The sequence below is a fragment of the Drosophila gunungcola genome, chromosome 3R (genome assembly GCF_025200985.1).
Source record: "Drosophila gunungcola strain Sukarami chromosome 3R, Dgunungcola_SK_2, whole genome shotgun sequence".
Taxonomy (NCBI): Eukaryota; Metazoa; Arthropoda; class Insecta; order Diptera; family Drosophilidae; genus Drosophila; species Drosophila gunungcola.
The window spans coordinates 26,523,131-26,548,048 of record NC_069139.1 but is presented as its reverse complement, the minus strand read 5'-3'; the positions used below and the strand labels follow the sequence as shown (position 1 = coordinate 26,548,048).

Here is a 24,918-nt window from a genome sequence, read left to right as displayed (position 1 = left end):
TGGAGAAAGGCAGCTCCCAACAGCCAATATTGGCTCCACAAAAAGGACTGAATTCCATTGAAACAGAAAAGGAAGCGATTGTCCTGTGGGTTTTTCCGAATCGATGGCAGTCGAGCATGTTTACTTTGAGCCATGAGACCCACAAATATATTGCAATGCTACCAATAAAAATAAACTAAACAGTTTGCAACCAGCTCTTTTGCCAAGAAAATTACATAACGTTTCCATTTGATTGCCAAGTTTTTCCCCAACTGAGGCTAAAGTCAACATATATAGTTCTATCAAATTTAAAAATGCATCTTTAATCTGCTAATTATAATAGTCTTTACTTTCAAACTTTAATGGAAACTTTAGAAACTTGCACAATCTAGCCAATTTATTTAAATTTCTCCGAAAACTGTATTCCTCCTCATTATGGAACGCAAAATGTCATTATTATGATAACATTGATTCTGTAATTTGATTATGCTCACCGCTCCACCGGTTTTAAGTTTTAATTTCGAAATCCATACTTGTTTATCAATTTGCGATGTTAATTATTTTGAATCGAGCGCAAATTGCGTGGGGAAGCTCAGTGTTTCAAAAGTTTAACCGACGCTTCAGGCGGGGAAAAACACACAGAAACAAATTGTAACAAATTAAGTTATGTTTGCGGCAACTCTTGGTCAAGTTTTTGCAACCGAGATCCACACAGCTTCCCTTTTGGGGCACAGAAAATCGAAAGTTCGACTTTGCCAACGAGTGACTGACTAAGTGACCGCTTTCCGTTAGCATATGGTGACTCTTGTTTTGCGCCATGACTTGACGTGTTTCCAGCGATTCATATACATATATCCACATGCAAAATTGACATGCAATTTCACGGCGACAGGGTTCGTATTTTTTTAATATTTTGTGAGCTGTCCGGAGAGTAGCAGTTTTCATTAGCGACTAATTTCCCGTGTGCAAGAGAAAATGGTTACCCACTGATGCGGATATACACTGCGAAAATAGTTCTATGGATGTAAATATATTTTATTTACATGCTAAGCAAATATCTTTTTATTTTGTTGTGATAGTTATCTACAAGGATAAGTCAAATATCATGATTAAATCGAACTCACAATTATTTTTATTGTTGCAACCCGCAGTTATTAAGATCTGCGCTACCCACACATTTTGTGGGAACTCCAATTATATGATAATTACTATTTTATTTGTATTTGTAATTGCATTTTATAAGCTCGCTTGTTACCATATTTTTAAAATTATAATTTTAATTGCATATATATACAAATATAAAGGAAATTGTATAAAATGACATTTGTACCTCTTACTATTAATATATATTAATAATATATATATTATTTCTAATATTATATGTTTTTTATGCGTCTTAAGTTAGTTGCAAAGTAGCTATCAGCATATTTGTAAAGTTCCGGGTTTGTTAAATGTATTTGTCTTAAAATATTTTTATAAATAAACATACTAATACAAATGAACCCATAAGCGAAAGATCCCAATTTTCTGCCGGTGTAGTTGACGGCGTTGTCACTCGGCTTTGCCGTCAGCTGTTGGCTTCAGCTTTGGCCCGGCTCAAAGACTTGGCAGGCGGCGCTCTTAAGCCGCTCTTCGCTACGTAAGCACAGCGGTCCGCTCACGTTGCGCAGCGCTACGTAAGGCCAAACTGGTTGATCGCACCCGCCGTTTGGCTTTCGCCCGGCAGTCTAAATCTTCGCGAGCTGAGCGACAGACGCAAGCGCGCGAGAAATCCGAGGAAAAGCTAGTTAACGATCTCCAATCCCCATCGATTACAATAACTGCCAAAATACTGGCAATCAGTGGCGTGTGCTGCACCAGTTAAAAGTGGGGTCCATTGTTTGCACGGGCAAACTCACGGGCAAACACAGTGGATTAAAGTGCTGTTAAAGTGAAACGAGCTGCGGCAATTGCATTGACAAAGGAAGTGAGCGCAGTGAGTGAACGGGTTTCGGCCAGTATTTTCACCTGGCCAAATCGGAGAGCCGACGCAGCGCAGCAGTGAATGCAATTCCGATTTCAAAACACACAGAAACGAAAGTCTGGCGAAGAAAGTTCTTCGCCGAATGCAAAAATATAATTACCACAAAACTTGAACTCCTGAAGGAATTACCCAGCTTTGCCAGCGAAAAGGTAAATTGAGTTGTTATTGATGACCGCCAGTGAGTGGCCTCATTAATCACCAGTGAGACACCGATCCTCCATGCAGTCTTTATTCACGAGTCTTAATTCGAACAATTAATGAGTTATTGCCTGCGCTGGGAGAAGCTTGTTGCCGCCGACAAAACAGAAAAGAAACCGATTGTTAGCATTTCCCTGTCGACACTGTTGTTGCTGTTCAAAGCCATTCACATCGCTGTCCCTCCGCATTTGTATCTCCGAACCTCCGAAACTACGAGTTTCACACTGTGTGGGCCTGAGCTGGCCGCTAACTTAATAGAAAAGCTCGGCGGCTGCGTAATTAATTGTCGAAAGATGTTATGCAAGCCGAGCAGCTGGCCTACCCCAACTGGCCAAAAGGGAATCATCTGCTCAGCAGGGCCGGCAATCGAAGCGTCGCCAAATGTTCAACGATACTTTCTTTTTTCGGCTCATAGCGCGTAAAAATGCGTCGAAGAAAGCCCTCGTCTCAGTCGATCAACTGCAAAGTTATGAAAATGATACGAGCGGAGGAGTGAAACACACAGAGACAAATTATAGACTTGATATATACAGATCAAAATTCCATTGTGGAAAATAATTTTTTCTTGTATAAACTATCTTTAATTTCAAACAAGATAATCGGGGAATGCTTGAGTGTTTGGTGACATAGCAATATATTAACTTAAATTAAATTCAAATCATATTAAAATCAGCTTTAAATTCAACTTCTACTCATAAAAGATAACATTGTCGAAAATCATAGATTCTTTATATGCAAGAGGGTTGTTTCTTTGTTGTTGAAGAATATAATTATCAGCCTCTGTATATGGGTGCTCTAAATAGCTAATTTCTGAAAACTAGATAAACGTTTTTGCTTAAAAAAGAAATACATTAAATATTTTTACTTAAGAAAAACCCTTGATAAATTTACATAAAGTGTCCGAACTTTTTTCTGTGCAACTATCATGGCATTTAATCGGACTACAGAGCACAAACTCGTATTAATTTGCAGTTGCTCACTGGAATTGTGGTTAGTGGTGCAGTGGTGCCGGTTAGTGAAATGCGAGTGGGCTGGGAGGCAGATGCAGAGGAGCATCCTCGCGAGTCACGAGTGTTTTTCCGCCGACTCGCACTTTCATTTTGCCAGCTCTTAAATCTCGCACGCTGGAGAAGCAACTTTCCTGTCGAGAGCACTCATATCAACCGACAGCTGCAGATGAAGACCGCATCCACACATGATTTCCATATGGAAGAGCTGTCGCTCGACATCCTCGCAAGATGGGTATGTCAAAATGGTTTCACGGGCACTTGAGTTCGGCTTGAATTGGCGGTGATTTAAAAGTCGTTTGGATAGTGAACTAAAACAGAAGGCAAAGATTACATCACTCGCGGACTGCGAGCGATTTTAATTTGGTCTTACAGCACCGACTTAACGACATGAATAGCAGTCGACTTTCTAAAGCCCAGGGGAATCGCAGTCGAATCGCAGAAACACCACCCAGGTGCTGGGCACGCATGTAAATCACTAAATTCGAGTGAGTGTCAGCCGAGGAGCGAAAACGCCCCGTAAAACAATCAGCGCCTAATGGGCCTGCTAGCATTACGGCCAAATTGGCGGCTAATTGGCGAAAACAACATTCCATTTGACTTGGCCCAGACTGATTGCATTGCCAGGTTGTCGGGAATCAGCCGAAACTGATTGTCCTAACCTGGAATCGATTAAAGCCACTCCGAAAAGGCTGAGCCAAGTTCCTCACGTAGCAACCATTATTTCGCTTTCGAGTGAGAGCCGTTAAGCCGAGCAAACAGCTTGTTGAAGACATTCTGGATTTGCCTGACAGTGTTTATCGCGTGTGACTTAATGTTTGACTCGAAGCGGCCAAAGGTTCAAAATTGACGAAGGTTTCGCGCAGTAATTTCTTATTCAATCACATTGGTATTCAGGTTTTTATCGCCATTTCTTCAGCAAAAAGAGAACTGGAGAAAGGTTACTTTAAGGAGCAAGCCATTGCAAGCTGTCAAAACGTTGACAGTTATTTCAGAAACGTAAAATCATATATGAATATAAGATACGAACAGCATGTATCTAAAATACGCACACAAGCACTTACTTATATACACAATACAATATTGCCATAAGCCCAAACCTGGAGTGAAGTTTTGGGTCATTTAACCTAAAATCAAGGCTTAAATATTTGTGACCAATAAACTGGCCTTACTTTTAGGCAAAAAAAATTATTAAATCCATAACCATAAAATCGAAAAGTTTTGGCAATTGATACCATAATCTAATAGGCTTATTTTTCCTATAGTAATTTATAGACATGAGCTTTAACCCTTACCTTTACCCTTTACTTGAATTAAACTTCATTGCACTATTTTAAACAAGTTAGGATGAAAAAAACTTGTGAACATAAAGATAATATTTGTGGTCCTTGGACAAAAATAAACTAAAGCTTAGAACCTAATTTAAAGTGTCTTTCCTAACAAAACGACTGCTTTCTATGAATGAAAAATGGGAATCAAGCTTGACTCGAAATTATGAACTACCACAGGTAGTTGACCTTCTCGTCCATAATTCTCCATTTGTTCGGACAGCCAGACTCTATCTGTGGGTGCATGCACCTGCCATCCGACTACAACAGATGACCAAATGGCTTTCCCTGGGTCTCGGCCAACTTCTGGTCTCGGCCAACTTGTTCTCGGGTTTTGTTGGACTTAACAGTTATGTCACAAACTAACAGTTACGATGCAGCGCGTTTACGAGCATTTTCGACCGTTAGTATACGTTGTTTGTCAAACTGGTTGACATCGTCCAAGTTGAGTACTTTGAGAATTAATGTTTTTTTTTTAAGAGTCGCTGGACGAGCGTGTCGCAAACCATGATGGCCAGCTTATTACACCCGTGATTCCCTCTTTTGCGGAGCTAGAGCCAATGGTAATATGGGGCATGTGCGGTCGAGACATCGGTTTCCATTAGATCAGAACTCGGCAAACTTTTGTGACTTAATTGGGAAACTTCGTCTCGGATGAGCGCGGATGCACGGAGATCAGAGTAATATGGTAAAAGCAGGGGAGGCAGAAATCTGATTAAACGCTGCCTCTGCCTCTGCCTTTCCCGCCTCGACTGTTTTGCAAAAAGTTTGCCTAAACTATATCAGAGCAGAATATCAGAGCATGAAGGTAGACCGAGCACAAACCATAACTAAGTCTCGCCAAAGGGGGGCGGGGTTCAAAGGGTTGGGGTGAGAGTTCTAATTGTAATGTTAAAAACTAATTTGCATGATGCCATTGCCATTGCCATGGCCCAAACGCGCACACTCTGTGAATAATTAATGCAGCATTAGTGTTAAACTTGTTAGCAGGGAGAATAAAGCCTAAATCGTCGGTCGGTACTTTTTAATGAAATATTTAGACAGCCACCGCACAAAGGAATACTCCCGAGCACAGCAAGCTGATAAATGATGGTCCCTGATGGACTGGCAATGATCTTAATGTTTCCATTAGCGGAGCAGTGACTGTCTCCCACAATTCCCAGATGCATCTTGATGCTCAAACAAAGCGAGTTGAGCGGTTTTGACGGGTACAAACAACCGCACTGCAGCCATGGGAAAATTCCGGCCTTAAAAGCTTCAAACTGAAGCTATTTTTAATCAGTCAAGACTCATTGAATACCATTCACTGAAGGCATTTAAAAGTAAAAGCTCACCAAACATAAACCATATTATTGGGAATTAAACAGTGCCTTTCATGGATCTTCACTGCACTTCCGAATATTTTAGCTTTGACTATTTGAGAATTTTATATATTTTTAATTGCTGCATACTGCGGTCTATGCATATAAATATAACTTGTGTCAAAAAGTTATATACTAAATAAATTTTTTATTTTTATGTTGTTATTTCTGATTTGTTATTAAATATTAATTTTACTGATACTCATAGTATACATCCATAGGTTTGTTACCTATGATTTATTTACTTAAAATATTTTTGTTTTGACTTTGAATGTTATAATTTTTGCAATATGCCTATTTCAATACATTTTTTCCTTTTTTATGTTTTATTTATTTTTTTTACAAAATCAAACATAATAATTAAGTAGTAAACATAAACGTTAAATGTTTACTACTTAATTATTATGTTTGATTCTAGTTAATCTGTTTAACACCAACAACAAACTGGTTTGCAGCCCTAGTGAATTTTTAAATTATGAGGTAGATTAATTATAACTTTACATTAACATCAAAATAGTTGTATTTTGATGAAAATTTTTTGTTGGTGTTCCAAACATAATTAACTGCAAGCTGCCAGCAAAGTTCTACGGCTTATCCTCAATCTTTGAATATCCGCTCTGTCAGTTTGGCTGACTTTCAAACTTTAGTTTACTTCGAAGAAAATAGTCGGAGTAATCAGGCATTCCACATCAGTTAGAGAGTGACATTATCCCCAATCGACGGTTTCTCAGATTATAGATTCTTACCACCTGCCATCATGTGTTTTTCAATTAAGCTCACAGTCGACTGCAGCATCGACTCTTAAGCTTTGATAACTAAGCCAAGGAATAAACAGCACAACAATAAGTTCGCTGATTCGCTTTGTGCATCGCAATTGTTGGGCGCAATTTGCGGCTTTGCAGTCGGCAAACTCAGTTCTGTAATAGTTTTTCGAGCCATTGCCGCTTCTTGGGAAAAATCGAAAGTGAAAATGCAACACGAAAATAACGTGATCTGGACCGGGCTCTGAAGTCTCTAGTCTGAAGGAAGGTAGTTCCAACCCATCTGAAGCGCCCGAGCTGAGTAAACACAAACAAAACAGTGTACATTTTCACTTTTCCCCAGCGGGCGTGATGGTGGATGTGGATGGAATATAGCAAATGCGATTGTGAATCCAAATGCTGCATGGCATGCGGCGTGTCACAAAACGAACGCGACGGATGGCAAAGGCAAATAAAAAGTGGGCGACGTGCTTTGTGTGCTGAAGAGGGACGGTTTTTGGCGGCGGGGGCTGTGGCTGGTGATGGGCACGAGCCCCACCAATTGTGATGCCCATCGGATGGAAAACGGCAAATCATTCACATTACCCAGCCTGATTAGCGCCGGGCTCTAAAACAAACAATATTGTTTAAAGTGCAATTCACAAAAATGTTTTCAAAATAATTGTAGGCAGCAATAATAATCTGTTTTTTTTATAAAATGTATGAATGATTTAAATCTTACCGAGGTTCGCTTATATAAAGCTTGTTACAAGCAATTGTTCACATTACCCGCTAATAAAATAAATAGGGTTAACGCTATGTACAAAATTAGGCTGGGTGTAATTGAGCAAATGCTTATTTCAATTGTGCATGGTTGGTTCTCCTTATATTGTAAATTATATATTTTATGGGCCTCAAAATTTCGTGAAAGGGTGTTTATTTAATGGACCAGCAAATTCGTATTTTTCGTGCTGTTTACCGCAACAAAAAATATTGATTTAAGTGCTTTGCTAAATAAGATAAAACTCACGCCCAAGCGAGAAAATTGTGGAAATAATTTTTAAAAAGGGGTAATCATTATGCAAATTAAATTTACCTGACGTTCAATACAATTATTTGATTTGGTCTTAATTGTTTACGAAATAAAAAAAATCTTAAAATTGTTACAGATTGCTTTTCAGAAAGTGAAGGGCTATACCCGAAAAAGCAACTACTTAAGGTTTGAGCAATTTACAAATTAAATTGAAATTGAATAAAAAAAAAATTTAATTGAAACTGCGTATTAATTTAAGGCGTGTGTTAAAAAGAAGTTGGAATAAGGAAACGTATATGCTAAAAGTTAAGACCTGCATATAAACACAATGACGTCTAAGCAATATACATTTGAAAATAAAAATTACGTACTAATTACCTTAATTATTGAAATGGTGAAAATCAAATAAATGGATAAATGCAAGCACGTTTTGTAAAATCGCAAACACTTTTATAATAAATGTTTGTGGATTAAACAAGTTTATAATATAAAGCTTTTACCTGCGAGAGTCAAGTGAAAAATGTTTTCCAACTGTACTTTCATTCCGTTAGTACCTTTATCGCCTTCAAGGACGCACGTTATGCGCTTATCAGGTTTTGAATATTTTTCCGGCTGCCAGTCACGTTCCAAAAAGTTATTTATTCGTGTGCCAACCGCGCTGAGTTCGCGAAAATTGGCCAAAACTCCATCGCATGGAACAAGAGAACCCTCTCTTAACAAGGCAATTATTCATTACAGGAAGCGGAGCTGAATCGAATCGAGGACCTTGGCATGCGAGTGCAGCTGCAAGGCGAAGGATAATGAAAATGTGGGGCCAGGATATCGACGGAGCGAAATTAAAAGCAAACAGCCACAGAAAGCGGCGATGCAGTCCGCTGTTGTGTGGCTTTATCCTGCTCTGCAATGTGGCGATGGTACCAGCAGATGTTTCCCGAGTCGGGCGCACCCTATAGTCAACCCCTCACCACGATGGCAGGTCAGCCGCGCAACGACGACACCTTCCGACCCATCCTGCCCATCGACATCAGTCCCGAGTTCATCTCCCGCAACGTCTTCACCAAGTCGGGGCAGTACCGGGTCTTCCAGCCGGCGGAAAGTGAGAGCGATCTCCGCCTGACGGTGGCCATGCGGCGCAGGAACTTCAAGCACACATCGGAGCAGCCCAAGACTTCAACAGTCAACTCGAGCAACAGCTCGGCCGCCATCGAAGCCGAGCTGAAGGGCCTGGAGGATCTGCTGGTGGACTATGTGGAGCAGTTCTTCAGCCAGGGCAAATTCGAACCCACTCCCGGCTTGGTCCTTGCCCTTCAGCAGAACCACTCGCACCCACAAACGCAGTCTGGAAAGCGCACCACGCGCAGCATTTTGGAGGAAACCAATGTCGAGCTCAATGTTCCAAGGGCCTTCGAAAGTGCCCGGCTGCTTTTCTTCAGCGGTAAGTTAAAGACTCAAGCCAAGATCATTTTTAAAGCGAAATGATTGCCGAACTATCCTAAGCACCCCTAGCTGCATATAAAAACAAGAGTGCACTGATAAAAATAAAATTTAGAATTGTATTTTTATTATTAAATTTAAATATGAAATCATAAAATCATATACAAGTCGTATTAAATAGCATAATTTAATATTAAAAATTGTAACTTATGAGAAAAATAATAGATCTAAAATAGTTCCTATTTTATTTAAATGCATTTCGTTTGAGTTAAATATGGTTTAAATTTAAATTCAGTTTTCAGATATTTAAATCAAATCCGAATATAGTAAAATGAAAAATTACATTTTTTAATATATTCAAATTTGAAATAACTTAAAACCAAAGGAAAAATATTTAAATTAAATACAAAATATTTGAAATTACTTCCTTTTTTACCAGTGTAGCTCGCAGCGTAATTTATTGCATGTTTTTTTAAAAGCACACTAAACCAAATTTAAAGAATTTGAAAACAAATTTATCTACCAAAGTGGCCCCAACACAAAGGATTATAAGATACCTCCCACTCACATTCTGCAGAATATTTTCTCTAGAACCTTCTTAGAGCTCAATCACATGTTTGCCAACAAAATATCAAAGTGCAAAGAGTCATTGGTTTAAGCACGCTTGCATACTTGGGGATTTAAAGCGTGTCCCTGAAAGCAGGTCTTATGTACTATATTTTCCATAACGACGTACCGATTTTCCACCCCACAGGCTTGAAGAAGGTGATGTGGCCCATCTACATGGGCTTGCAAGTGCTGAAGAGCGTGCTCTTTGCCATGTTCCTGCCGACCATCATAAGCAGTGTCAGCCGACTGATTGGAAAGGGTAACTACCAGTAGCTTCCAGAATTGAATAAATTTAAAAATGTGTAATCGTTTGCGACAGGCATCACATCCGGCTCGTCTGGCTCGGTGCCGTTGTTCATCCGCCCCATGGAACCGCCGCAGGAACTGGACTTCCGGGACAACAGCGTCAACTTCGATGACGACAGCAAGTTTTCCCTGGCCGACGAGGGCAAGACTCCGGCTGGCTACGAGTACAATGCAGGTGGGCCATCGCAAATGGGGGGATGTGTTCTGATAAAACTGATTTAGCATATTGCTTACCTTGCAGAGGCTTCCCAGCAGCAGGCGCAATATGCCCAGGTCAACGGAAATGCGCTCAATCAGGCAACCCTTTCGCGCTACGGCGGCCAGCAGATGATGCAGGACACGTACCTCAGCGCCCTGCAGAGCATTGGTGCTGCGTCCTTCAAGAACTCCCAGAGCATGTCGGGATCCTTCAGTGCCGGAGCTGGTGGTGGAGCTCCAGGGATGACGAAGAAACCCACGCCGGCGGTGATGAACACGTTCCAGAGCTTCCAGAAGGTGCCCAGCTCATCGCTGCTGCTGTCCAACTACGATCCCTTCTACAGTCCGCTTCTGTCGCGGTTGGACTCGGTGTTTGCCCAGCTAAAACTGAATCCGGAGAACGAGGCTTGCCGCGAGAAACTCATCTGCCTCATGTACGCCAACCCCGCAAAGTATGCTCCGTACAGCAACCTGGTTTCCGCCCAATTGAGCAGGTGAGTTCGATGTTCGCCCGAAAGTGTGCTGTGCTTGGGCACACTTGAATGAATACAGTAGGGTATCGATTGCCAACTCGAAAACTAAACGGCCTTGAGCACATTTTTAAATTCCAAAATTAATAAGAATTCTTAGCCCCATTCATTGCTCACTTTTTTTTAACCATACGATTCTACGTAAGTGCAAGCAATGAGCAATGAATAAAGAAAAGCAATGAATATTTAAAAAGTAAAATTTTGCTTATTCATTGGAGTTGACGACAAAACGGAATAAAAAAGCGAGTCTTAAATGTATTTTATGTATTTTTACTATATAAAGGTAACAACTGAAAAACTTAAAATGTAATAATTAACTTATATAGTTGGTTTATCCAAAAGGGAAATTATAGATTTCAATTTAGTTTTCCCCTCGAGGCAAATGCAGTAATTCAAAGTGGAAATGTTTGGATATACCATGTTTCTCTTTGGGTGTACTGAAAAGTAAGTTTTTGGGAATAAATTTGTTGCCATTTGGGTCACATTTTCCAGCATGAATTCTGTTTGTAGAAATACACACAATAAAAAAAACTGAAATTCCTATAAGGTTTATTTAATATTTGACAAATTAAATTTTTTACAAATCTCAGATCAATTTAAAGATTGAGTAGCTATTTGTATTGAAATATTGTTATTCATATTTTTTGAACTTTAAACATAAAAGCAGTTTATTTATTTTTAATTTATAGCCTATGTTAACTGATGTCATCTCCACTTTTAGGGAACTGAACGAGTTGCGAAAACCGACCTCCGACAACCCGGACATCCTGCGGTTCTTCAAGTACATGCGGGCTGCAAAGGACGGCCAGGATGGGATCGACTGCGACGAGTCCTTCGCTAAGTGCAAGGAGCTGAAGGACTTCGAGAACCCGGCCATGCTGTCCACCTACAACGACATCAACAAGCTGGTCCAGGCCCGCAAACTGACGTAGACGTAGACGGAGTCGCAAAGTCACACAGAATATGGCTAATGCTGATGCTGATTAAGGTCGAGGTGACAGCACAGTTCGCCGGAGTCACGTCAAAATTCCGTCTGACTGTGCGTCTGTCTTCTGGGAATGGGAGGTGTAATTATGCAAATCGTACTTTAGATAGGATAGCCTAGCCATATATAAAAGTTCGTTAGACGCTCCACCGGCGGCAGCTGTCAGCGGAGGATGTGGGGGTTATGGGCGGGGCGGGGGCGGGCTTCATTAAAACGCTGTAAATAGAAAACTTTGTTTCGTAGTTTAATTAGCGCGAACACCTATTACTGGATGATACTGTTATTTTTAGCCATTTAGATGATTTTTCTTAAGTATTTATTTCTAGCCTACGACTATGTTTAAAATTAACCTATCTATTATTAAATATTTATTCTGTTGTTGTTATGCGATTAGTCAGCGAGAGTTGTTCAATGTCCTAAAATAATCAATAAATTTATGTTTGTCCACCAATACTACTGGAATTAATATTTAAAGTGGTTACAATTTTTGGAAACTTAAAGGATAACTCAAAGCATATGTGCTTCATTGAAAGGGAAAAAGGAACATAGGCCTATTATTGATTTCAATTGATTGCAAGGAGAAACAGCATTTCTGACGACTTAAGCTTGGAAACACCTTTCCAGATTTATTGCAAATATTTGCATTGTACTGAAATCTCTACCAGGCCTGGAAAATCATGGAACCTAATTAAATGCAAACAAGTGCCTAAGATTCAGATAAGCATATTAAAGAGGTAAATAAAAGCGTCCGCATAAGGTGAAATTAATTATAATTTAAATGAAATTGAAATGTCAGGTGTTAACATATTTTTTAAATTTAAGAGAATTTAAAATTTAAGTAGATCTAATGACTATTAAGATATTGCTATTGGGCTTTGAAGTATTTGCTGGCTCACCTCCTTTTTGAACATCAATTATTATATTTCCATTCAATTACACACTAATATTGTTATTATGTTTTTGTATTGTCCGCTATTTTTTCACTTAAATAAAATTATTGCAATTCCCATATGCATAACTTTGTTCGTTGAAATATATTGTTTGGATTACTGAAATTTTGTTTTTAACAACGGTTTGCGTAGAACTCGTTTAAGCCCTTGGTTTCTTCCAGAATACCGTTTTTAATGAAACAATATATATCGTTTACTCGAATATTCGATTGCCGATGGCTGGTTCAAATATAACTTTAAAATGAAGTTCCATATCGTTTATTGTAAGTGGGAAAAAAAGTACGTTTACATAATTAAAAAGCTTCGGCAGATTCGTTGTATGTCTGATCACTCCAAGTTATCGTTCCCTTTACTATTTATTTTTAAGAGATATTTAGGAGTAATAAGAGTGAGTTTAACTAAGTTTTTTAAATATCTTCAAAAAGTAACCTTCTAGCCTTATTTTAAACTATTTGGATGATTGTAACTAGTTTTTTAGCTACGTAAGTCAATACATTTGGAAGGCACCAGTTCAAACTGGTGTGTCTGTAGATTACGACCATTACTATTAAATGTATTTAAAAAAGTTATTAACAGGCATCACTGTATGTTGTATTTATTGAAAAAATTTATAATAGAAAATGGCTTAAAAATACTTATTTATTTGGCTTAAAATTATCAGAGCTTATTTGGTTTAGCACAAAATCACTGTAAGAGGTTTTGCAAATTTTTTTTGGGAAACCAAGAGCCTGCATATATTTGGCTTAGCTCTTCTGCTTCTGACATTCCTCACTGCAGTCAGAGATTTACTTGCAAACCGAGTGTTCATTCTATTTGCATTTTGTGAATTTTCCCACTGGCCAAAACCCCCAAAGGACTGCCCAAGTGGATAATTCAATTAAGCTCCCAGCCACGTCCCCAGGCGCCACCACACTCTCGAACTGACAGAATCCATTTCCGCGGGCGGACTTCTGTTTGCGGCCTCGTTGGCAGTTCGTGCCTCCGCTGGCCGGCGAAAATCGGGAAATCGTGCGAGTGTGGCAATGGGAAAAGCCGCAGAAATGCTGCCAGTTGTTTTGATTTTTGTGGCTGCCAGAGGGGAGATTTTCCCAGATGCACCACAAATGTTACCTCAGGAAATGGCGAAGAATGCAAACACCAGACCAGATGCAGGCTTCTCCGCACGGTTTGTTCACATTTCGCCCTGACTTTAAACGTGGGCGTTACCGAAACCAGTTTGCAGTAAAAGTAATGATCGTCTGTGAGGCAAGAGGCCAAAAATTACATAATTCCCCAATGGCTGTGACGTACGTTTTCCCGGAATGAGTCACTTCAGCTTGTTCAGTTTGTTGTCTCTTTAAATCAAACTCGAATTAAAGCCAAGGCCTCGACGTGCGCCACAATAATTTTGGGATTTTCTCAAGGCACACGAACGCAGGCCCAGCCGGACGCAAGTCGCACAGGTCGTTGTCTCTCACCCACGGAGCCACCGAGCCACTGAGCCACCGAAAACCCGATCGGCTGATCGATCGGTCGGATCCGCAACCTACCGCAAGTGCGAGCGTGTTGAGATCTGCCTCTTAGCCATCATCGTTGTGGGCCAAAAGCGACGACAGCGTCTGGGCCATTGTTTCCATGTTGACTCTGTTTCAGCGCTCTGTCGACTGCTCCTCCGGCCACTTCTCGCATTTCATATAAAATCTTTGCCGGCCAGCAGCCTCGGCACAGTCGCTTTTGGCCAGCAGAAAGACAGAGTCGCTTGGGAAAAGCATTAAGGATACACACAACCAACAACCTCCTCAGGCAGTTATAGGAAACAGCAAAAGGTAAACAACGGAAAAAACTGAACAAAAATGATGTAAAACAAAGTGAAGTGAAGTGAAATGAACTGCAAAGAATTGTGTAATATGCAAAAGTAATGGATGTGGGAACCGCTAATATCGACAGTTTAAACAAGCGTTCAGTTGTTGGTAGAAAATGATAAATCTCGCTAATAACAGTTGCACAAATAATAAAAGTCAATTTATTTATTTTCAATATATTCAATTTTATAGTTGTGTGTAGATTAAAAGCCAATAACACTTTATTTTTAATAACTTAATTTGAATGAACTAATTAGTTGATAAAACATTTTCAAGAAAAATCAATTGCGGGATAAATTGAATAACAAAATACGTTAAATGGTTTGGTTAAAGTAATTTTACATATTTCGCCTAATGTAAATCAACATGGTGAGCGGTTCAAGGGTGTACATAAATTGTTGTACCTTCCAACCCCATAATGCCATCATTTCCATTTATCGCCATTGTAATTTCGCAATTTCGACCATCACCAGTCCACATTTCATTGACCTTCGCTGGCTAATGTAAATGGCAAAGCAAAACAAAAACCAAAACAAACACGACATAGTGACCAAATTCGTATTTGCTTTCGACATCCCATGCAGGGACCATTGACTGCGCAAAATATTCGCCATGAATCATTAATTGCTTCAGTAATCCATAAATCTTCCACATAAATATCCGGTCTTTCTTATCTGCTTTCGGGCGCTCGTCTTCTAGTTGCCATAAACTTTCCACTCCAACGCCATAACGTATTCTTTGCGGCATACTATTTGGCGCAACAGAAACGTTTCTTATGGACATTCAACTGGCTCTGAACTTCTTCTTAAAGAGAAGTCATTGCGGACTTGGCCAAACCCCAAGCGGATTGCCACACAATCATCGTGTTGATGAGTCCCAATCTGAGTTAGGTCCAAATAGGAGCGTAACGAAAGTAAAAGCATTTGGTCGAAAAAGTCCCTCGAGCATAACGAACTTTTCGTGTGCGATTTTAGTTCGTGCCCAGCTTAATACAGTGGCCATTAAAAATATTCAAATTAGTAATTTCCTTATACAACTTGAACTAAATTATATCTTACCTTGAGTGCTTATTAAAAATTCAGACAAAATAAAAAATTTCGGCGAAATGGAATGGTGATATCTACTAGCAATATCTTTTACAATATAAGTTTTAAATGAATATCTGTTATTGACTTTTAAAAATACTATATTATCAGACTAAATGTATATAAGCATTATAGTAAAAAATATTTTCGTCCGCTAATTACAAGACTCCGTGTATTATTTGCCCCACTGTCTTAGTCGCGCATTAAGCACACTTTACTGCATTTCTGGCTGACCAGACTTCCTCGAGTTTTTTAAAGCACATTAGGCATGCTGTTTATGCGCCTTAGCACGGGATTCAATTACGTGCATTTGCCGCCTCATTGCCGCCAAAGGGTTAAGCAGGCAAACCGGTCCGCCTGCATTTCACTTTAGGCCAGCTTCTCTTGTGGCTTTATCTGTGTTTTTGGGTGCAGAAAGCTCGCACCGAGAAATTTGAGCAAACATAAGTTAACAGTAAGCACCGAAGAGTAAAGAGTGGTAAGCTGGCTTGAAAGCGAGAGTTATTACGTGTTTGCGGCTAATTGCATAGTGTGCCATCGGGGCCTCTGAGCCATCTGAAAAGTGTGTCAGTTTTAAGTGGATGGCCAGTCCGTTAAGCCAATAAGCAGTTGCCAAAAAAGTTGCTTTTATACACATACGCTTGTCGCTTGGCATCGCGTGACAGAGCCGAAGAGGCTGGAATAATCGGGTGCCTGAGAGAAAACTTCGGCGGCTGAAAAGAAAAATCGAAATTGTGCCAGCGATTGTGTCTCAAACCACATCATCTTCTCCTGCTTGCAGCCATGGCAATGAGAGCGCTCGTCTTACTGGCCGTCCTCAGCTCGGCGGCCGCCGAAGGTCTGCGTCTGCCGGACCAGCAGTCGTCCAACAACATCCAGCAGGTGTATGCACCGCAGACGCCCATCCAGCAAGTCCAGCAGCCCCAGCAGCCACAGCATTCCCAGCAGCCAGGAGTCGGCGAGGAGCGGGGAAGGTCCTCCCTGCTGAGCATCTTCGGGCTGGGCAACGACAATGATCCCTACCTGGCCAGGACCAACAGCAACTGCCTCGGGGGCGACCTGTCCGAGTGCTTCAAGACCCAGGCCCTCAACACCTTCGACGAGTTCTTCTTCAAGGACCAGTACAAGTAAGCAACTTAACTTTAATATTTGATTTAAACATAATCGCATAAAGTTCCTTTACCTAGAAAAATTGCCTTAACCATTTTAAATTCTTAATGACGCTTAACAGCAAAGGTAGAAGGATTTCCACGAAAGTCATTCCTTTTCTTATTTTCTCGTTTCTTTCTCTGTCCCCATAAAATGCAAATTTACTTCCATCTATTGAAAGGAGTAGCATACCTTTCCAGTGAAGAAAATATATTTTCTGCAAGCAACTTAAACATGAAACCAACTTGTAGTGAAATTCTGTGTATAAAGCACATTTAACGAAACATATTTTTCTTCTTCATACATCACTTGACAAGTACATTAATCAAGCTATCCCATTATTTTTACAGGCTCACCGACTTTGCACGCGTGGTGCGATTGCCCGAGACCCAGCAGAGGTCCCTTCTCCAGGAACCCTTCGAGTACTCAGAGGAGTCCAGGAACGACGATGACCCATGGAATCAGCTGCTGAAATATGGACTGCGAAGGGCCGAACGGTAAGCTGTCACAATTAGCCAAATGACTGCGGCTCGTGCCGGATGCAAATTAATATGGGACCGCAAAGTTGGCCGGGCTTTTGCATAAAATATGAGATTTTTAAGAATATGTAAATGCTCATTCCTCGGCACGTTTCCTGCTCCTTTGCAGCTTCGTCAAGTCCACGGCTCTGGAGGTCGAGTGGCCAGAGGAGCTCACCGAAGCCGGTCGTTACGAGGCCCGTTTCATCGGAAACGACATTGACGGCGAGCTGGACCTCATTGATGATGGACAGCGTGCTGGACATTTCTGTAAGTCTTGAATAAGAGGGCATGTTTTTAATGTCAAAGGCAATGAAGGAAAGAATTGCAAATGAGCAAGGAAAAGCTTCCTGGCCATATTATTTTTCTTAATATAAGCCTTACAAATTAAAGAAGGCGACTTAAATATTGAAACACATTACTTTAATATTTGATTTAAGCGAATGTATTAACTTGCAATTTCGCCTTTGCAGCGCGCAAGAAGCTGAAGAAGATGATCATTCCCCTGCTGCTGGTGCTGAAGATCTTCAAGCTGAAGCTGCTGCTCTTCCTGCCCTTCATCCTGGGCATCGCTGGCCTCAAGAAGATCCTTGGCCTGGCCGCCATTGTCCTGCCCGGTCTGTTCGCCTACTTCAAGCTCTGCCGTCCGCCGGGTGGCGTCGGAGGAGCCTTCGGCGGCGGCCTGTCCGGCCTGTTCGGCAGCAAGAACACCTTCCCCGAGTACAACCACCAGGGAGTGGGTGCTGCCACCTACTACCACCACCACGAGCACTTCGAGGGCGGCCACGGAGGAGCCCCGGGACCCTACTACCGCCAGGAGCCCAGCTTCGCCAAGCCCTACACCGACTACTACAGCAAGAGCTACCAGGGTCAGGGGCAGCAGGTCCAGGGGCAGCAGGTGGCCGGCAACTCGGTGAGCTTCGGGGATCCCCAGGAGGCGGCCTACAACGGCTACTATGGCCGCAACTCCGGCAAGGACATTGCTGCCGAGCAACAGCCCCAGAAGAGCTAACTTCGAGCATCTGGGCCCACGTTGTTATTTATGGGCCTCGGCCTTGCTGCATTCCTATAAGAGTATTTATTACGCTAATTGTAAATAAAACAAAGTTTAAAATAAACCCCAATTAGTTTTGTGATGAAAGGAAAGGGAACAATCCATTGCTGTTGCGGGGCGAGGCTGGCATTTTCCAATTAATGGCAAAAATTTCACTACGAAATGATTTTCCAAACTCGGCGCTTGGTCTGCTTTTACTCACACCAAAGCCGATACAAATAAAATGCAGCTTTTAATTAAGGCAATGAAATGCCAAGGCGAGAAACTGAGGAAAAGTGGACTGGCGTGTTTTTTTGGTTTTGCTTTTTCTGATCGAGGGCTGCCAGAGAGCTCGGAAAAATGGTAATAAAACATTTTAAGGCCAAGGCTTAAGTCGGTTAAGCTCTCGTTTCATGTAATCTCGTTTCACCGTAATTTTTCCTGTTTCGGCCATATACTGTGGAAAGAAAATGGATTTAAAATTAAACAATTTGGCAGACAGGACCAAGCTTGTTTCGTTCTTAGTAAATTATGGGCTTGAAAATATGTTTTTAGAATTTTTGGATTTTGTTTGTGCTAAATTTTCTTATGCTGATTAAAAACCTTAAAAGACTTCTTTAAGGGGATAGTCAACAAAGACAAATATATTAAAATAACAATTTTATTTTGTTAAATATTATATTTGTTCCATTTAGGCAGAAAAGCCCTTAGACATTAATCTAGTTAGCATAATTTTTTACAACATCTAACATTAACAAACAAGACTTTATAATTTTATATGCAATCTTTTTGATGGTTATACTTATAACATTTTAAGTTTGAGATAAAATGATGATCCCAAAATGTATCATTCTGGAAACTTAAACCATTTAAAACTAAGACAAATAATAGTTACTTTTATCGAAGTCTCCTCAAAACGACTCAAACTTCCTCCGATTGGCTTGGCCAACTTCAAAGTCAATGCCAAAAGCGAGGCAGCTAGATATATTGGTAGCTAGGCAGCCGAGAAGCCAGTGTCTGGCGTTGTCAACACCGTTGGAGGAGTCGACTGGCCTGGACCACATTTTCCAAAAGAAAGCGCCAGCCGCTACCACTAGGGCCTCCATGAGGCTTGCTTCAGATTGAGAAATTGTTATGACTCCAGCCGGGGGCCAGTTAAGCATTAACACAGAAAAAAAAAACATTTCTTGGGATCCATATTTAGATGTACTTTCGTCAATCACATTAGGGAGTTTCCATAGAAATTTCGCATACGTTACTTAATTTAAGTGTTTAGGTATTCTTTTTAAGTTCGGCACATACAAATTAATATTATAAAATCGGACTTGATACTCTTTAATTATTGAATTAATGTTATGAAATAAAATAAACTTTTCTTATTTAATTTTATAAAAACAGACGATCTTCAAAAAGTCGTTCAAGTCGACTAATGGAGAATTTGAAGTTAGAGTTCAGAAAACTAATCTGTGTATAAGTCATCAAATCTTTATCAAATAAGTTAACGGACGTATTTTTTATAAGCGTCTTAAGTACGGTTGGTAAAACAATCAATAGCACTATCGATACTATCGATAACAGAACAACTTAGCAAACATCGATGGTTTGGGATCACCATCGATACTATTGCTCTTGAAAAATATTATTTGCTTATGCTTTATATGAAGAGTTGTTTAGGTATATTGCGGTATTTTTTGGGAACTTGCTGGAATTTTGAACCTTTAGACGACCCAAAAAAATATATTTAAACAGGTACAGCAATAACCCCTTTTCAAGTAACGTGTAGGTAAACATTAAAAATTCATTTCTCAATTTTTTTCAGTACACTTGTTGCCTCAAGTGGCCTGGGCGGACGCAATTGGCTTTTGGTGTGATTTGATTTGGGAGCTGCGATCGGACGAGCAAAACGGTTTATGGACAGATCGACTAGCGGTTTTCTGCGACCACATGAGCACACCACTTTCGTGGTCAGGCGTCCCACTTTGGTGGCTCACTGTCCAGCCGGCTAGCCTACTTCCAGATCGGTGAAAATTCTGTGGAAATTCGAGCGACTCTTGCGGCTGGCCGCCAATTTTCGGTGTGTGCAATAACTTTGGTCTTGGCGGGGAAATTGATTGAATTTCCTCGGCAGATGGCCAGCGGATGCACAACCTGTTGGGCCGTCACGCCCACGGGACACGGCTGATCCGTAATAAATTCAATAAATTACACTTGTTCTTAATCTGTTCCGACTAAAAGCAAAAGGCCCGGGAAAATGCAGCTCGCGTGTGGCGGGTTTAAATTGCTTGGGACGAAGAGCGGTCCCTCAGCGGTGGGAAAAAAAAGAGCTTTAGTTTTCACCGCATCGCAGCAGTTGATAACCGCAACGGGGGTCGGAAAATGTATTGCAATGACCACCCAAGATGATTAAAAGTTTAAACTTTAATTCTGTATAAAAATGCATAGGAAAATTCAACAAAAGCGTATGTGTTCACACGAGGAATAATTGCATAAAAGGTCAAACTAGTTTACCACTACTAGTTAACTATATTTTCAACTATTATTTTAATCATTCTGATTCTATTATTTTGTTTGTTGTTCTGATGTTCAATGTAACTTATTTGGTTACTTTGTTTGTCAACTAACTACATGTCAATATTTTACTTATTTTCAACACCAAATTATAATTACAGTTACAATTAAATTTACCATTAACCATACATTTTTAAATATTGAAAGAATAACATATCATATAACTGTTAATTAGGACTATAAAACTTAGATGTTTAGAAGCAATAAGGAAATACTTCCGTAACTTAAGTCGCTTGAATTATTGAATAAATAGTCAGATGTTCTGCCATAACCCAAAATAAAAACATTATAGAAGCACATTTCTCAAGCAGCATAAAAAGTATTACAAAAATAAATGTACAATACCAGCAGAAAAAACAATCGATATAGACATGGCTCCTTACTAAAAAAAAATTGTATATAAATTTTATATACATTTCCGTATATAAATTGAATATTATAAACGATGGTAGTCAGCCAGGACTAGTTTAAGTTTTCTGTACAATTCTATCATCAAATTTATTGGTAGTTTCTTTGTACAACAATTTTAGCCTAGTTAAATTAAATATTTTCTGGATTATTATATATATTATATATTCCTTGCCAAACTTATTACTATCAAAAAACATAAATTCTTTTGGTAAACATTGCTAGCCATAGTTTATTGAACAATTTTCTGGATTAGAGTTTACAGCTTGACAAACTTAGAAGCCAAGTTTTCCCCTTGAGTTGCGCCCCTGTCATTATATTCTCCGTGGAATGAAGAGCCTTTGACTAATTGGCGCAACTGAAAAGTTTTCAGGTTTGCATGCGTGTTGTCAATGGCACTTTAGTATTCGCTGCCAACTCTCTGCCGCTCTCTGCCCACTTTTCCAGCCTCTTTTCCGCACCAACCACGGCTGTGTGGGAAAATTGGCCTCTTTGTTGTTGGGAATTAGGTCTGTTGTTTACTTTCGACTGGCTGTGTTTTTGCTGACGACCCTCGCTGGCAAAGACAACAAAGGCAGAGCAGAACTTGTCGTCGAAGAAAATGGGTGGCAGAATGTGGTGGCAAGTTCAGAGACAAGGCCATAAAGAGCCAGCCTCCGAAACTCGCCGACTCGGAAACTGGCCAAACGAGTGGGGCTCCAATCAAGGAGCTGGTCTTTTTGGGGACCAGTTTCAGGTGCAAAGTCAACATCGAGTGCCTGCAAAAACAAACGCCGGCGTCGCTGTCGGCGTCGACTGCGGCAGAGACCTGTATTGTGGTTGCAGCGCATTTGGCCGCTTTTCATATAAAATCGAATTCACTGGCGGAAAATTCGCATTAGGTTTTCTATCAAGGCGACGATGTCAACAGCAAGAGCGTAGCACTTCCAGCAAAGCGAAGACGCGGTCGTTTGTGAGAGTGTGTGTGTTTGGAGCAGAAGGATACGTCCAGGATATATACCCAAGATACGTGTGTGACACCCAGTGAAACCAAAAAAAAAAAAAAAAACAACCACGAACTGAACGTTTAAACAAAGATCGGGTCAAGCAAACCAAAAGCCGAAAATCGAGACCCACAATGCAAACATTTAAGGTCTGCGCGCTGCTGGCGTTATTTTTCGTCCTCGTTTCCGCCCGCGGCAGCAAAAGGCGGGATGGCCCCGTTACGGTAAGGAAATGACCCACAGAAAGACCGGAAAAGTTGCAAAAGTTGCCAAAGTGCTTGATAGAACGGGCATTAATTGTCAGTGACAAGGATAACGGTTTGGCCCACAGAAAATCAGAGCCAGTGACCTTTGCTATGGCCGCCCGAATTTATGGCCTTATCTGAAAGTTCACCGCCAGTATTGGCAAAGAAAATTTTCAAAGATTAAAATTCAAGCATGGTTGGATATTAAGTCCTCTAACAGGACGAGACCTAAAAAAATGCCGACCTCAGTAAAATTTTAAGATAAGAGAAAGTAAACCATTTATTTACACGCACACATACAATTTTTTAAACGTCTTTTTTTCTTGCAAAAATTAAGTTCAAGTGCATTTAATATTTATTAAACAAAACTACTATAATTAGATCATTGTCCTTTCAAAAAAATATAAGCAACCTTGGAAAATACCTTTCTTATTAAGTAGACGTCCTCTAAAACATCTTCTAGAACCAAAGCTTTTATAAAGTCATTTATGAAGGTTGCTTATATAGTTCCCAACAGAGTTATTGTAGGACTAGTTCGAAATATTATCATAGACATTGTATAACTTATGAAACACTTAATCTTCTTTCAGATTACGGACAGCGAGCGCCGGAATATTGAAGATTTCCTCTTGGCCAAGTTGAAACAAAACTGCAGGCAGGAGGATGATCGAGCCTGCAGGATGATCAAGATGTCAATTGTAATGAACCACCTGTACCTGAACACCCGACTTGATCTCGGCGACCGCGTTAAGGTCACGGAAAACTGGTGAGTTGGAAAGTTTAATCAGCATTAACCAAATATATAAGTGAGGGCAAATCATTGATAAGAAAGTCCTCGCCTAAATGTTAAAATAAGGAGCAAAATAATATATTGGGCTTAAAGATTTAAGAATTAATGTCTAATGACACAACAAAGAATGCACATAGTTTAAATAGAACAATGTTTAAATAACGTAAACTAGTTACTTATAAAATTCTGGACATACCTAAATTGTTTCTATGAAAGCTATACAATAAAGTCGGTTTTTTACAAAATTTAAACTGCAATTCAGATATTTTAAGACTTGGCATTTTTCAAGTATCTAAGTATAATGTTTCAAAGCCGCCCCTAGACTATATTCCTCCAATATCAATTTTTTTCATTATATTCAAATTTATAATTTTTGTACTATTTTCAAGAATTTAAAGTGAAAATAATAAGGCGACGCTGGTAAAAATTTTATATTTTAAGAATACAAAATCTTAATGAACTAAGATAGTTGAAAGATCTCAAAAAAAAAATAATATAACAAAATTTTGAAAAGTACCACACATTTCATAAAATAGCCTTTGAATGAAATTTTATATCTTTGGCTTAAGCTATTGAAAAATAAATGCAAATGAAATGAAGTCGATTAAAGTCCTTCAACTCTGTGGCTATATATTAGTAGTGTTCTGGACTCACTCTAAAAGTGCGAGTTGTCACTACATGTACTGCCGTCCAATGTGATGTATTGTATAGCTTTACTATTTAATTCAAATTATTGCAGGAATATCTCGATGGTGCCGGATGACCCGGAGGTGGACCAGCTGCTGTCCCGCTCCATGGGCTCCGACGAGGAGACCTTTGCCCTGCTGATGGCCAACAAGCTGTGGAAGTTCATCCGGTCGCGTTCGCTGCGCTACAAGTTCTCGGAGAACGCGGACTTTGTGATGAACAGTGATCCGGAGGGCAGCTTGAATGTGGGCGTGTCCGTGCGCCCTCTGGAGGCGTTCCAGGAGGGGCGTGGCAAGATGAAGAACATGGGACCGCTGCTCATGATGATGGCGGCCAAGACGGGAATGGTGGGAGCTCTGCTGCTCAAGGGCCTCTTCCTGCTGGCCGGAAAGGCGCTGATTGTTTCGAAGATCGCCCTTCTGCTGGCGGTGATTATTTCGCTGAAGAAGCTGCTCTCCAGCAAGAAGACCATCGTGGAGGTGCCGTCGCACCACGACAGCTACAGTTCCGGGTGGTCGAGGGCCTTCGATGGGTTCGTGGAGGGTCTGGTGGACGTGCCCGCCGATGTCTTGGCCAAGGAGGTGCAGCTGCCCCAGGAGCAGGCCCAAAACCTGGCCTACAGTGGCCAGCAGCCGGGGAAAGTGGCGCAATAAAGCTAGTTGCTAACTAACCTGTTATTTATGTCATTAGATCAGGAATGAACTAAATTGGGTTTTCCGCTAACAATTTCCTGCTGGCTTGGGGAAACTCCTCTCACGCTCTCACTCTCCTATCACTCTGGATCTCTCTACTTTCACTACTTTCCCCTAGAATTACACTTTTTCTCTCTGCAACTCGCACTTTTGCATCTCTTTGTCATTCTCTGGTTCACTTTCACTTTTCCGTTTTCTCAATAATGATCATTCTCTCATTTGTAATTAATTTACACTT

General features: G+C 40.4%; 3 protein-coding genes across 3 annotated transcripts; all 3 read left to right on the top strand.

Annotated features, from left to right (window-relative positions):
* The first annotated feature begins 1,695 nt into the window (after positions 1-1,695).
* Positions 1,696-12,501, top strand: LOC128266136 (uncharacterized). The gene is given in 7 exon segments (XM_053002431.1): positions 1,696-2,151; positions 8,408-8,598; positions 8,600-9,104; positions 9,858-9,971; positions 10,032-10,193; positions 10,260-10,710; positions 11,468-12,501. Coding segments are annotated over 6 exon segments (1,572 nt in total). The 5' UTR covers positions 1,696-2,151; positions 8,408-8,469; the 3' UTR covers positions 11,679-12,501.
* Positions 12,502-14,368: 1,867 nt separating this feature from the next.
* LOC128266658 (uncharacterized) lies at positions 14,369-18,392 on the top strand. The gene is made up of 5 exons (XM_053003319.1): positions 14,369-14,486; positions 16,389-16,734; positions 17,107-17,253; positions 17,405-17,544; positions 17,748-18,392. The coding sequence occupies exons 2-5, from the start codon at positions 16,391-16,393 to the stop codon at positions 18,284-18,286; spliced, it is 1,170 nt and encodes a 389-aa protein (XP_052859279.1). The 5' UTR covers positions 14,369-14,486; positions 16,389-16,390; the 3' UTR covers positions 18,287-18,392.
* Positions 18,393-22,152: 3,760 nt separating this feature from the next.
* On the top strand, positions 22,153-24,909 carry LOC128266329 (uncharacterized). Its single transcript, XM_053002783.1, has 3 exons — positions 22,153-22,490; positions 23,102-23,277; positions 24,041-24,909. The coding sequence occupies exons 1-3, from the start codon at positions 22,401-22,403 to the stop codon at positions 24,639-24,641; spliced, it is 867 nt and encodes a 288-aa protein (XP_052858743.1). The 5' UTR covers positions 22,153-22,400; the 3' UTR covers positions 24,642-24,909.
* Positions 24,910-24,918: the final 9 nt, after the last annotated feature.